Source organism: Etheostoma spectabile, chromosome 13, assembly GCF_008692095.1.
Source record: "Etheostoma spectabile isolate EspeVRDwgs_2016 chromosome 13, UIUC_Espe_1.0, whole genome shotgun sequence".
Classification (NCBI taxonomy): domain Eukaryota; kingdom Metazoa; phylum Chordata; class Actinopteri; order Perciformes; family Percidae; genus Etheostoma; species Etheostoma spectabile.
Genome location: NC_045745.1, coordinates 11,402,855 through 11,418,076, shown reverse-complemented (window position 1 = coordinate 11,418,076; position 15,222 = coordinate 11,402,855). Strand labels below are relative to the sequence as shown.

General features: G+C 38.0%; 1 protein-coding gene and 1 long non-coding RNA gene across 2 annotated transcripts in view; one reads left to right on the top strand and one right to left on the bottom strand.

Annotated features, from left to right (window-relative positions):
• Positions 1–2,059: 2,059 nt before the first annotated feature.
• Positions 2,060–12,000, bottom strand: htr3a (5-hydroxytryptamine (serotonin) receptor 3A). The gene is made up of 9 exons (XM_032533193.1): positions 11,744–12,000; positions 10,662–10,825; positions 9,900–9,944; positions 8,624–8,733; positions 8,345–8,514; positions 7,199–7,359; positions 4,961–5,171; positions 4,157–4,393; positions 2,060–3,416 (listed from the first exon to the last, which is right to left on the bottom strand). Exons 1-9 carry the CDS (start codon positions 11,811–11,813, stop codon positions 3,106–3,108), a joined length of 1,479 nt encoding a protein of 492 aa, XP_032389084.1. The 5' UTR covers positions 11,814–12,000; the 3' UTR covers positions 2,060–3,105.
• LOC116700211 (uncharacterized) overlaps positions 6,129–15,222 on the top strand; it is a 10,355-nt gene continuing 1,261 nt past the window's right edge. Inside the window, exons 1-2 of the long non-coding RNA XR_004334597.1 lie at positions 6,129–6,323; positions 7,319–7,553. This is a non-coding gene — a long non-coding RNA (uncharacterized LOC116700211). The remainder of the gene's footprint in view (positions 6,324–7,318; positions 7,554–15,222) is intronic.

The following is a 15,222-nucleotide window of genomic DNA, read 5'->3' as shown; positions in this document are numbered from 1 at the left end:
GTCTTGATACTGTCATGCATAAGACCTTTTTTCTGTCCTGGACTCAGTCTTGACTCAGACCCAAACCTTTTTGGACTCGGTCTTGTCTTGGTCTCGAACCTTTTTGGACTCAGTCTTGACTTGGACTCGACTAGTCCTGGTCTTGGACTTGTCTTAGACTTGACTAAGGTAGTCTTGACTGCAGCCCTGCTTTACACCCTCTTCATTCATTCATTCATATGATTTTTATGTTGTCATCTATCTCTTTCACATTGTATTTTCATCTTTCTTTCTTTTTAGCTGCAATGATTAAAAACTGATTGAGAAGTGTTGTTAGCGTTCAGTGACACTATTCCAACGGTAGAAGGAGAAAACCTGAGTGAAACGGATGCTTTTGTGCATGGTGCCATCCTTTGGCTGCTGTGGTGAACTGCAGGAGTTCACTCCTAATGAACGAGCAGTGTGGTAATCATACCTTATTAACAGATTCATAGCTAATTATGAGTAGTAGTGCATTATTGTCCTATTTGTGTCTATATGGATATATGAACATATCAAGTCATAGGATAAACAATAAAACATCAGCAGTGAATTGACACATTTTACAAAGTGATCAATTTAACACACATCACATGGATCACACACAATCATATTACAGTAAGTCGCCTCAAAAAAGATGAATCAGTAGACCCGATAATCATTTTATTTTTATTAGATACATACATCATAGTCATTTACTGTCTCCACATTGATTTATTGATTCATTACATAAGATCTTTTTAGCTAATTCAATCGGTGGATGGATAGTTTTGGTGATTTCTTTCAGCCCAAGATGCAGGTGAATCTGTTCAAGGCATGGAGCATTTCTTCCTTAAGTTCATCTGAAAACTGAAAATACATAACAAAAGCACTAAATACAGAGAAACCTATTTTCACTGGACTTTGGACAGGGACACTTGTGCCGTTAAAAAATGATTTGTTCATAGAAAACACACACTTTGCATGTATTTTGTAAAGAAGGCAATACAAATGGCCATGTGTTACTGTCACAGAGTCAGTTCAGTGATAGTGGATCTTTTATAGATAATATTTTACTCTTCCACTCAGCTGTGGCCATTTTAAACACACAGAGTCCATGTGGGACAAATCAAGTTAAATCACAAGGGAATCTTTAGTAAATAAACAATTAGATTCGTAAATACAAAAAAGACATTAATCAACCAATTAGACACAAACACATATTAATTGATTAATACAAGGCTACTTATGACCTCATGGAGTTACGGTTCTTTGTTTTTAGTTATATTTATTATTTTTATTTCAAAATTCAATTTCCAAGCCTGTTTTCCTTTCATAGTGACACGTTATCACGTGGTTAGCTGCAAGGTTTGCCGCCAGTCGAGTTTTATTAACAAATTTCAATTTATTTTTAAGTTAAGTTTATTACCTCAATTTGTTTTATAACTTTTTTTATTTCTATAAATATGACCCATGTGGCCTTTCACTTTCACTGAACACTTTTGCTAACTGCAAAGGATGAAACATGATCACGTTTATTGAAATACAACTCACTTCCTTCTCTTTCAGTGTGTGTAATTACGTCTCTTGATACTGCAACACAACTGAAATAAACAGCAGCACACATCTGTATTTACAGAAACGTGTTGAAACACTGTTATCCAAATCCCATTCCACAATATAGTTTTTAGACAATTTTCATTACGTGAGGTGGCACATTCATTTTAAACATGATATTGATTTGAAGCGCCACAAGTTTACATCATTTTACTCACAGACTGATTTACAATTACATGAAAATAAAGAAAGGCAAGGCAGCTTTATTTGTATAGCACATTTCAGCAACAGGGCAATTCAAAGTGCTTTACATAAAAACCATTAAAATAATAAAAGTTACATTGCAGTACAAGAAATGAAACATTAAAGAGCAGTTAAAAACAGTTGAACATATTTAGATTAGATAGATTTTATGCTGCTAGTATGGACCAGTGTATAAGCCGCTGCCCCAAACTCGTTATCGGAGCGCAATAACCTGATAATATGCCTCAACAATCCGTGTGAATATGTATTTCTATCTATCTTTATGTAAGAAATTTGACATTCAAGGAAAGGGGACATGCAGTCAAATGTTTTCCTTAATAACAGGTCGTAACCTCACTCATGTAAATTTCTTATTGATCCATATTTTATATATTTATTTACTTGTCTCTAAGTCCAACTGTTGTTCTTAAACTGAATCATTAATGCTGAAATGTCCAGGTTGAATCTTTATCACAACAAATTGTCTGGGTTTTTTTCTCAGGATTTAACCAATGTAGCCTTCAAAAGACAATAAGTATTGTGGCCATCGTCATTTTTTTTTTTTTTTTAATTGGCTAATTTTATCCCAAAACCTTCTCCCAAGACTTTTATTCTTCTAAACACAAAACACACACAATCTACTGTAATTGTTTTTCTGGGCTCCACGGCCACCAAAATGCCTGAAACATGTAACTGATGCTTGTGTTGCCCAGTTTTCCTTTTTTCACACCGTTTAAGTAAATAAATGTATATTTGCACTTTATATAAAAAACATATTATACTTAACAGATAGTAATGTTTTACCAGGTTAATGTATTGGTTGATGTTTGTTCATTTTATTGTATATTCATTGTTTTTTTTCTTATAGGGAGATGGGCTGATATCATTAAAGTATCTATGTCTGTTCTGTGACCACTACTGTTAACCTTTTAAGCCTTCATAATGACAAATAAGAATGGCATTTATAAGTGTCCATGGGCATTTTTGCTTGGGCATCTCAAAAAGCCTTGAGCTGGCCCTTTAAACTTCTTAGATTGCAATCGCATCCTGGGACTTCAAAACTCTCTAAACCAACCTAAAATGATGGCAATTATAATGATAAAATGTGTAAGGATATAGTGGCAAACCTAGTTGGTTAATTGACCTTTGTACATAGGCCCCAACGACGAGCCTTTCCCTGTTCCATTACTATGCAAGTGCCTCCCTGTATCCTCTGAGCAACACAGGGCATAAAGCCAATAACTCTGGCCTTTTGAATTCAATGCTCCACCCACTGAGCTTGTGTCCACAGCAGTGCAGCGGTGAGACTCAGGCGACCTGCCACACTGACCACAGCGTGCCCAGTGTGATGCTGTAGGCCACCACAGCCACCAAGTACACCCTGAAGAGCAGCACGTCCAGCACGTAGCCCACCTGCAGCCACTCCTTGGCAACTTCCCGGCACCTGTCCCTCTTCTCCAGGAAGTGCCGTATGGCTGTCACTTCTTGAAGAATGTTGTCCATGACAGGCGGGGTGTGGTCCCTGGAGGGGGCCAGGCCCAGTCCGAGCAGGCCGCCTTCTCTGTCATGGTGGCTGGACCTTCGGCCTATCTCACAGGTGTGGTGCAGGGTGCACTGGGCTGCAGGATAGGACAAGGGTAGACTTCATTTTAGTTGGAAATTTGTATTTCATTGAAGCAGGTCTGAAGATTGAAGCAAAAAGAATGAGCTTCCTTCTTGTGTTATTAGAAGGAAGAAACAAAGAGGGAAACTAATCTGTGAAATTGGCTGTTGTAGATTTTGGTTTGAAATATCAGAAAACACCTTTAAAGATGCTCCATGCGATGTCACGCGTTTTTAGGCTACAACAATTTTTGTCACATACAGTAAACATCTTCTCACTATCTGCGAGCTACTTGTCCCCTGAACACACACACTGTCTCCGTAGACAGTCCAGGCTAGCCTGACAAGCCAGACCGATTTTGAGGTGGGGGGTTGGGGGGTTAGTGCGCCAATGCACGGAAGGGAGTGGGGGGGGGACGGGACGGGGAACAGACCCGTATTCTGTAAAAAGTGAAGCATTATTAAAAACACATAAGTCAACCAGTTGGACAAAAGAAATACTAATGAACAAATACTACTAATTATTTTATGGATTTAAGTTTTTTTTATTTTATTTTTGTTTTGTTTTCAAAATTCAATTTCCAAGTCTGTTTTCATTGTATAGTGACAAGTACTGTCACAGGGTTATGGTTAGCATCTTGTAAAAACAGTGGTGTAATAATATTTCATAATAATGAGTTTTAATAACATACTGATGCTGTAGATATTGGTTTGAAAGTGTAGTAGGGTACTGTACATGCGTTGACCTGTACCTTACCAGTCCCATAGCTGTTGTCTTTGTAGTGCTCCAGGTCGGCGCCCTGGGAGGACAGCGTGGAGCAGAGGCGGTGCTTCTTGTGGATGCAGAAGAGGACTGGAGCTCTTTCCAGCACCAAGTACTTCACCCAGTGGGGCACAGGTGGCTGCAGGTCCTGCTTGTGGACCAGACGCACAATCAGCACGGTTTCTGTCAGGCTGATCACCAGCAGGGCCATGCAAACCACAAAGTACACACCTACAGAACAGGTGAGATGAGACAAGATGTTTGATGATGATCCTCTTACAGATCTAAATTTAAAAACAAACGCATCTCAATTTCATGGTTTGGACTGTGTCTCATTTGGACATTTGATCGCAGGTTTGAGTTCAGAGTCTTTTGGAGATTTGATATGTGTGTATGTTTGCTTGTGTGTTAACCTGTGCTGCCTCCAACAAGCCGGTGAGAATGAAGAGTGATACTGGTATAGACCCATGGTGTAATGGTAACGTGCTGATGATGTTTCCCTGCCTTCCACCCAATGCATGCTGGGATAGTCTTTAAAATCCTGAAATTAGAGCTTGAATTTAGTCTGAGTGCACTCTCAGAACTTGCTTTGTCCACACCAATCTGTCCCTGCATGCTTGACTTGCAGAGTAAGTGTCGCTCAATTTTGTTTTGTGCTCTCCTGACATCTCAATTTACAAAGCCTTTGCCTTTTTTATTCACACATGGTTTTAGAGGCAAACTATTTTATAATCATGAGCTGACAGAAATCCTGTTCTGAATGCAAACTGCTGATAAGCACCAGTAGGTCCCAGTCACCTATCAGCGGGGTTCCTATGGCGGTGGCAGGCAGAGTGTCAGATACAATGATGAGGAAGACAGAGTAGCCCAGCAGCAAAGTGATCTTGAAGGAAACCCTCTCTCCACTGTCTGGTGGCAGGTAGAAACCCACAATGTCCATCACCATCAAGAAGATGCTGGGCAGCAGCAGGTTCACAGTGTAGAACAGCGGCCGCCGTCGGATCACCACCTGGGGAATGTTGGTTTTAAGTCAAGTCAATATGTGTACTGTGAAAAAAGGCAGAGTGTGGTTAGCTTAGCTAAACAAAAAGACTGGAAACAGGTTCTAAGACACGTTGTGCTGTACCTCATCCGTTCAAACAGAACTGTAAAAACAACAGTTTGTCCATCTGTATTAGCAGTATTTTTGTCTACACAGTGAGCTGCTGTTGTGCCCATGCTTTGAGTTTGTTGTTGTGCCGAACTACACAATGTCCTAACTCCATCTCTGTCTCAATACATCACTATTATAATTAATATCATCAATGTTCTCATCTCACGCTTACAAAGAAAGCAAATGAGAACATTTTCCAAAAAATACACAATTATTTTGGCCCACAGTTTCTTTTCAGTTAGTATTATTTGTGGGAATGTTTTATAACAGAGTTGACAGTAGAGAGACTGATTTGAACCATGGACCTGGTTTTTTTAAATACTTAGAATGTCCCTTAACATGTTGCTAAACAAAAGATAGCCCCAAAAAAGTCAAAAGTGGGAATTAAAATAATTTAGTTTTGAATAAAGTTGTGGGAAAACAGCATAAGAGTCATTAAAAACTGAAAGTAGCCCAATTCAGTTTTAAGTGAAGTTATGTAAATAACTCAATAAGGTGAGTAATTCAGTTCAAAATATGTTAACTGAGGTCAAATAAAAATACACCTTTACACTTTTAGTTTTTATTGGCCAATCAGTGATGAGTTATGAAACTAGTCAGGTACAGAAGGTGAGGAACAAAAAAGAGAGTAGAAGTAGCGGAATAGTTCAATGGGTTGGACAGCAGCACGAACGTAGGTGTGTGTGTGTGTGTGTGTGTGTGTGTGTGTGTGTGTGTGTGTGTGTGTGTGTGTGTGTGTGTGTGTGTGTGTGTGTGTGTGTGTGTGTGTGCGTGTGCGTGCGTGTGCGTGTGCGCGCGCAAGTCTAACTTCTAACTGAAATCGCTTAGTAGCTAGCTACTTAGCTAGTGGGGGTGATTATGCTAACAGCTCGGCTAACGTTAATTAATTGTGATGAAGGCACCTGTTGGACAAGATGCTTCAAGTCAGATATCGCCGTTTGTGACCAGAAATGCCTCTTGGTGCCTGAGACCTTCAACACAAGCCGTCTCCAGGACTAAAACCGAACTGTAAGGAAAACTTTATTTTTATCTTTAGTAGTTTGAGTGAATATTACTCTACTGTAACATTAAGCCACACTGCACTCCAGCTACATACAGGCCTGCGAGATTAAGCTCTGCGTATTCTATGTACAGTATGAGGGGAGTGAGGGGCTTGTATAAGGCAGTACACAGTAACAGTACACAGTAACAGTACACAGTAACAGTACACAGTAACAGTACACAGTAACTTTTCAGTAAGCTGTGTAAATCTTAGAAGAGCCGTTAGGAAAATTGCCATTGAGGCTAATTCAGCTCTGTTTGCTTTGGTGGGTTTGTAGCCAGTGTGCAGAAGAAGCCTAATGTTTTGTTTTAATTTTGGGGGGGGGGTTTAAAAAAAAAATTGATAGATACATAATTATTCCCACTATTACAGCATGGTAGCAAAAACGACAAAGAGAATGTGCCAATAAACTGTACATTAAGCTACTTATCATTATTTTGTTTTTTGACTTTGCTACTTGCTTGGTCAAAATAACATTTAAGGTAGGCCTAGGTTTTATTTAAAAGGAGTGTATTTTTTTTATGGGTTAAGGTTTTTTATTTTTAATAGTCTACATAGGATATCTAACAATGAAAAAAGGCTGTTCAATTTACAAAATGTATGTTGAAATTTACCCATAACGAATATTAATACAAAGTCTTCACCAAAGTTAACGCAGTCACAGATTTACTGGGTTTTAGCCAGTTTGTAGTGTTGTGGTGCTACAGATTTCTCACTCAGGTCAACATTCTCATTTGTTGTCTTATTTGAAGTTAAGAAAAAAAACTCTAATAGAAGAAACACCACCCCACATTTACAAATAACACACACAAATCTTACAATCACTATTACAAATACTTACATGAAACTTCATCTCAGCGTAATAGTCATCATTGTCCACACTGAAGATCTTGTAGTTGGACAGTATATGAAGCAGCTCCCACTCTCCTTGGTTCATGAAGACACTCTTGTCCTCCCTGAGCTCCTCAGGGCTGCGCATCAGGGTGATGTTGATGTCATCAACTGCAGATCGAACACAATGTCGGGCGCAACATGAAACGGCCATGGCAACAAGTTACCTTTCACCCTCCACTCTGCTTTCGAAGCACATGTCACAGCAGGCGAGAGTTCATGGATGCACAGAACAGGGCGGTTGTTCCACTCAGGTCTTAATGAGAAGAGTTGAAGAGAGAGCCGGATGTTGTTTTCTGATGCCGGTGAATATTTCTCTCCACTTTGCCAGAATTACATTGAAAGTAGCATAACGGCAGATTATTCTGTTAAAAAAATCTGGCAGTTCAGTGACGCAATGCTTGATAGTCTACAGTATATGAACGGAAAAAAGTAGAATTTTTTTATTGAACAGTCAAATCCGATTTGACTGGGAAAATTCTCAGTTGGTACAGTCCTAATGTTTACAATGGAGATTTCTGGGAACAGTTCTATTAAGTAAGTTAGGCTACCCTGGGGCTTTTGTGTATAACCTGTCAGGTCGTCTGATAGCTCGTTTATTTCTCCATTGTATTAGTGGTGTTGCTGAGCTCACAGAACTCCACAATTAACTTGGTGAATACTTTGTTATTAGTACTGATAGAAATGATGGACACAGATATAAAAAATGGGACTCACTGTGTAATAAACTGTAATTAGCGGCAGGCTTAAACAAATTAAATTAATTCTATATGTTTCTAAAGTAAGTGGCTTCCATTCTATGTTCATTTTGGAGTCAAAACAAAAACGTAGATGAAGATGGGGAAAGTACCTTGCAATATTTTTTTCATGTAGTAGGAAACCCTATTTTTAGAAACTTTAACCTAATAAAACTACACACATGGAAAATGTAGTTTTTTTGTGTGCACTGCAAATGCAGATCCTGATGATTGATTTTCAGTTTCTTTATGATGGCTTAAATGTCTGATAGACCCTTTATAACCAATTAGATTGTCCAGGTGATGTTTTACCCAAAACTAAAAGGTTTAGTGTGTGAAGTAAGTGAAATATGTCTTACTGGTATGTAGCCAGCTCTGGAAGGTGAGGCTGCATTTCTGGACATCAAATGGGAAGTTGTAGATGTTGAGAGTGCAGGCTGTGACCACCTGGATAGGTTTGTAGTTGCGCACCAGTCCATCATGTGTCACATAGACATAAGGTATGTCTGGAGACTTCCCCACATCTACACTGCATGTTAGAGACAAAAATGTCAACAACAATTAGTTTAGGAGTAAAGACACACCCTGGTAGAATAACAACAGCAGCAGCGGAAATAATCAACAGGAGCCGTTCTTACAACTCATTGATGAGGATGTCAGGCACCCACACGTTATTGGTAGGTAAAGAAACTTGTTTGACTTCATCAAAGTCTTCTGGGTTCCACACCAGGAATTCATCCGTCCATGACTAGAATATTGAAGAAGGGAATAAGCTAGATTAGTAAATAGTAGAGCATTAGTGTCTTAGTAACAGAAAATACACATATAATTCTGTAAAGTCATAAAGCCAGGGTGCTATTTGTGATCATGCAAAACAAAATGTGCAATAATTAAATCCCCATTTCAGTACCATGGATATAGTGCCACTCTGCCAGCCATGCGCAAACTTATTTATGAACTGTTCAATAAAAAATAATCTTAAAATAAAATAGAACAACATAGTGTCAGCATAAAACAGAGCGCTTTCAAATCGGAGAGCAGAGATCACTTTGCGGCAAAAAGAAAATACTTTCACCCAGGAAACGCTCTCTTGTCATTGGTAATGTTTATCCAAACCACAATCTTTTTCCTAAACTTAACTAGCCATTTTGGTACCTAAACGTAAGTTTGAGTTTATTGAAATCATGCTCACAGTTTACATAAATACAGAATATATTCTAAATATACATAATTACATATGCACACATTTACGTTTATGCTCACACTAGCTAGTCGTTCATTCAGTGCTGCTGTGTTGTACATTCAGCGTCTTCAGTTTATTCTGCGCTGAGTATCTGGTGGTCTCTGTTTCGCACACTCATCATGCGGTGCCTGTAGCCAGCTCACAGTCACCTATTGGCGGCTAACAACCGCCGCTCGTAGCCGGCGTCCTGGAGCTCTAGTGGCTAATACAACCGGCAACTGCTGCTCGTATCTTATCATCCCTCGCACTATAGACTGTTCACATCACAGCGCTTTAGTTCAAATACTTCTATTTTAGGTATATAATATATGGTCTATTGGTGAAGCATTGATTGCTTTGAGAAGGGTAATCCATTCTGTCCCCACTGGGAATTAAAAAAAACTCAGCAGAGGCAGGGATATGTAGACCAGAAAGGGGGAAATCCCACGCATCCCACCGTGCATATAGCCATGAGGTAAAACTGGATTAGAAGAGGTATACAATACACACATCTCACACAACTATAAATGTCATTGTCAAAGTACTAAATGTAATCACAAATTACCCTACATTTGCTATGATATTCATAATAAATATTTTAATCAATCTAACATTTGATAGTGTAATCATGCAGTAAACCAACGTAGCTACAGTAAGCAACCTACAGCACGTGTGAGGGTTTTTGGTTTTACCTGTCTGTACCACACATATGTTGTCAAAACCTGGTTCTTCTCGTCCTGTAGTGGAACACAATAAGACATCTGTTTTCAGTTTTAATCATATCATATTTTATCTTTCAGATAAAATAATTCATTGCATATATTATTCATTGTTTAGTACTGATATAAAATACATAAATACTTTGCTCATAATATATAGTAGTAATAGTTATAACATTTACAAATTTAATTGTAACACCTTTTTTTATGGAAATTTCCCCTAAAATGTTTGTTTTTTATTCAGAAAACCAAATAAGTGTTAGCTTGTGAAACATATTCTCGATTACATTGCTTTTTGTGATATTTAGGAGCCATAATCGCAATTAAAATTCAATTTGATTGTAGAGCCCTACCCTATAGGCCCCTGAACTCCAGAACTAGTTAAATTGGTAGGTCTAATCTTGGGAATCTTGAAGCCCTGCCTTGAAGAGAGTCCCTATGTGTTTATTCTAAATTAATGTGTTAAATCAAATTACCACACAGCAATACCAGTAAAAAATCGTCAGCTATTTTTTGCCTCAGGGCCTATAGAAGGTTAATTCATTCATTTTTCTGTGTTAATATAAGAGTTACAAATCAAATTAACCCTGTAAGCCTCAATGAGGTTTGCACATGTTTGTATGTATAACGCAGATAATTATCCAGATGGCGTATAAAATAATAAGTAAAGGAGTCGTGTAAATTGCGCTTCACTGTTTGCAGGTTAGGGTGACATTCTGGTTGTGTGTAACTCACCACATTGAGGATGGAGTAAACCATGAGGTCTATCGCCACTATAGTGGACGTCCTCCAGTCTTTCACTGGTCTCACTCCCTTCTTATATCCCGCGCTCAAAAACTCAGATAGCCGCACTAACGTGGCGTTGGCAAATCTTCCTGTGCTGCTGCCCAGTTTCTTCACTGAAAATGTATACAATATGAATGGTTTTATGTGTACTGACGTAGAGAAGTCAAACATACAGTTTCAATCTCTTATATTGTCACCAGGAGATAAAAAGCTTTTAAACACATCAGTAGACCTTTGTTTACACAATTTATCACAAATGAGCAAACCTTCATTGCAATAAATAGCTTCTTAGCTATAATAAGATGTGGCTGATTAAAATCTTCTTTTTAAATGTAAATAGTAATTGCAAATAAAAGGTGTAGCACAGTTTAAACAGCAGCAGAAAAAACTAAATACTGAATTTGATTCAAGTTAAAACTGGACTTTTTTAAAGAAAATGAAAATGAAGTTATAATTTAATTTAAAAATTGTATATATATACTTGGTAACAGTTCCTAGCTGGATGACCGTAAGCAATATCACTTGTTGTGCCACAATATATTGAATTGCATGCAGTGAAATGTGGTATATTTCATGCCACTAACTTTACCTCAAGATAACTCTTATCCTGAGTGTATGCGGTTTTGTTTTATTGGCAATATTTATTTATAAAAATCCATGTAAAACAAGAAATGCATTATCTATATTTTAAAGCTATATACTGTATTTATAAAGAAAAACAGTGCCACTAAGCCCTTAATAACCTTTGTCTAATTCCCCATTCTAACCAAATAACATTTGTAAAACTAATAATTTATCACAATGACAAAACACAGTAAAACAGACATTGTGTATTAGACATTTTGATGATGTTTTAAATTTAATGTATGGTAATTGGGTATAAAATGTTATTTATTTCGTCACTTTAGATTTGATGAAATCCTAAATTATCTGATAAATAACCTTGTAGATAAAACTACTACTACTGAGATCAACAGGCAAATGTTTGAAAGCATATAACGTAGTGTAAAAGAGAAGCTGCTGTACTGTACCTGTGCAGGCTTTTGATGCTCCTTGAATCAGAAGGAAGATGAGTGCTGTCCTGGCTGGTGAGAGCCTCATTGTGCCAGTTCACCTGTGTTTTCTTCTCCTGCTGTGGTAGTGTGCCGGCTGCTCTGATGAAAGGCCTCGGGATGCCTGACACCCATATCCTCCATATCCATCCACTATATCCATCACTTCACTCTCATCCAGTATCAAAACCTTGTTAGTGTCCCTCAGCTCATAAGGGTGTATCCATCTGCTCTGACACCACTCCTCCTTGTTCAATAAAGCAGCAGCTCTCTGAGATAAATGGAGCTGAGAGACTGCAGAAATAAAAGCTAGCGACCGGATCGTTTGTCATGTCTGAGTAATCATTTAATTATGTAGTATGCCAACACCAGGCCAGTGTGTTACAGTGATTTAGCACAATTAAGAGACTGTCAGGCAAGAGTGTTAACTCACTGACAGCAAAGTTCTAGCATTTAATGTCCTGTATCACAGAAAACCCACAGTGGCCATAGTGGCCTGCTTGTTTTCCTTTTCTTAATATTGCTAGCCCAAATGTTGAAGACTTTCAAGGCTGCCAATATTAAAAAGGAATTAATTGAATTAAATTAATTTTCATTTGTGTGTGCATGCTGCATAGGAAAATGTAAATTAAAAAAACTGTCTTACATTCAGCCACTAGAGGTTGGGCGATATGATCTGGTTTACAGTTCCAAATTATCTCAAAGGTCAAGTCAAACTTTATTTGTGAAGCACATTTAAACCAACATGGTGTTGGATGGAGTTGAGGTGAGTGCTCTGTGCAGGCCATGGACAAAACGCATATGCTTATTCATCAGGTAAAAATATGCATCTCCAAAGTTGTTGATATCATTTTTTTAGATAAACTGAAAGATGACATTTTCCTTAATGGTATGAGAAAATGCTCATACTTCCTAAGATAAATAATTTTGAACTTGAAGGGCAATCAGAGAGCACAGACCTCCGCCATGACATGCCCTATCTCACAATGTTAATGGAGGTTGAACTTTCTCAGCTCATTCTCCAATTTGTCCAACACAACATGAATGCATGCTCTATCTTTATTAACAAAAGGGAAAAATAATTTGTGTATCTGCCCGGGGATTCAGATTGAAACCTAAATGTAACGTGCTCTTCCTTGGCCCATGCTTCACTCTTCCACCAAGTTACACGAAAATCCAATAATAGTTTTTTACATAATCCTGCTGAAAACAAAACATTAAAAAAAAAAAAAAACTGAATAATCTGAAAATGCATCAGTGCCCCAAAGCTTAGCTCATAAAAAGTTGGCGTTTTGGAGACACATGGTTTTCACACGACAGCAACAATATCAACAATTGCTCTAGACCAAAAGTAAATGGACATGTGTGCCCACATACTTTTGTAGTATATTCTCACTGTACTTCCAAGTATAACCATGCTATGGTTAACAGGAAATTAAATTTAAATGGGCCTTGAATTTACGTTAAATTTACATTCATGTCAAATGAAAATATAAAGTTAGAATTTTCTTTTAAAGTAATGGCAGCAGTTTCCAATCCTATTTCATGATCTGTGTTAAAGTCATCCATTAGCATAAGTGGGGAGGATATAACATTCACTGGCTAAAATGCACCAGTCAGTTGATACCAGTAAAAGGGAATTTGTGTTTAACTAGAGTTTTTTTTTTCACCTTTCCATGCTTTCTTTGGATCATCATCATCCTCAATTCACTGTCAAATTCTGTCATAAACAGCTATAAAACTCGAAATTTTTCTCACAATGCACAAATAATGAACATCGCATGAACATGAACAATACAGCCTCTGAGGGCTCTCTCATGACTTGATGTAATTCACCAATAAGAATTGACACGTTCCTGTTTGGTTTCTATAAGGCTTTTATTTTCACTTCTGGCATGTTATACTGTATATTCACAAAACAATCAGCTTAAAGGCTTTTCTTTTATTGCAAAATAATTATTGATGTTAGGATGGCATTCATGTTCACAACACAGTGAAAACATAAAGCCTTGAACTTGACATACAGCCATTACCTCATACAGACAGGAACTAAGCACTGATTAAACATTTATCTTCAACTTGGTTGCATAACATCATGTAACCAGATCCCCTGGAAGAAGATTTACACATACTGTGAAAATTATATTTATATGGATCTTTCCACCAGCAAGTTTGCCATGATGCACTCTTGATATTCTAGTCATGACTATTAGGAAACCAACAGGGAATAGAGACACAGCAGCTGAGCTGTGAATGGGTTTTATTGATCTATTTTGTGGCTGTGGGATGGAGATTAAAGTATGAATACAATATCATAACATCACACTGGCACGGAGGATTTTCTCCAGAGAGCTGCTTTATTATACATTATCCTTCAGTAAATCTATACTGTCTGGAATTCATGATAACAGAGACGATACAATAATGTCTCTCTCTAACTATAATGTCGCTATACAGTGGCAGCGCAATGTCTGCCGGTTAGGCGAACATAATATTTAGGCTTGTTCGAGATAAACTGCGCCTCGCCTCTAAAGTGGACGAGAGCAGGCGGCAAGTCGGACAGTTTCCAGCCATTTCCAGCTGCCTTCAGTCTGAACAGGAAGTCATAAAAACACTGACATCCTGTTAGATCCAATTCTGATTTAATACCATGTTATCAGACCCATCTATCAGCTTGTACTACAGTGTCCAGTTGTTTTTAGTAAGACAGAGTAGCAGTCAAAATGCTCTACATGTTGCTGATGTTAAAAAACAACATACTAGATATGTAAGCTTAACGGATTAAGTCTCTGATCACTAAATGTAACTAACAGCCACAAAAGGTGTTCTTTACAGAATAAGCCTTTAAATCAGACAAATAGAAATTTAAATGCTTGGGTCCCCCTGAGTCTTGCAGTGGGTAAAAAGCAACTGTGCTGCCTGCGTCTCAAACCTGCGGTTGCCTTGATCTCATGAGGTTATTGTTGCCCAAGTCTGCATGACGTCGGAGCAAGTCAAACACAAATCTAACCGGCATGCATTGGGTGACGATCGCCGGTGATCAATTCTGCACAGACACTGGCTCATCTCGAATGAGCCTAATATTTAAAGGATAGTTTTAGTTTCAGACAACTTGACTTTTTAGTTTTGTAGTATTGGCTGTCATCAACAGCTGGGATCTGGGAACATAGTGACATTACAAAAAAGAAGTTAGACGAGGCAATAAATGTGACCTGATAGGTTGTAAAGTAACACATATCCCAACCTTATTTGGAAGAGAAAACTAAGGCAAACGGTAAAATGATTACCCAAATTGTCCATTGTAAACATTGTTTTTCCTGCTTCATTATTGACCTGCCATATTTATCATGGAGCGTGTGCAGTTTTTCTGTGCAATGGATTATTCCGACACTTAAGGTACACTCCAAGAATTTCCCATTTATTGCAAATGGTTACGAAGTTAGATTTGGTGGATAAGG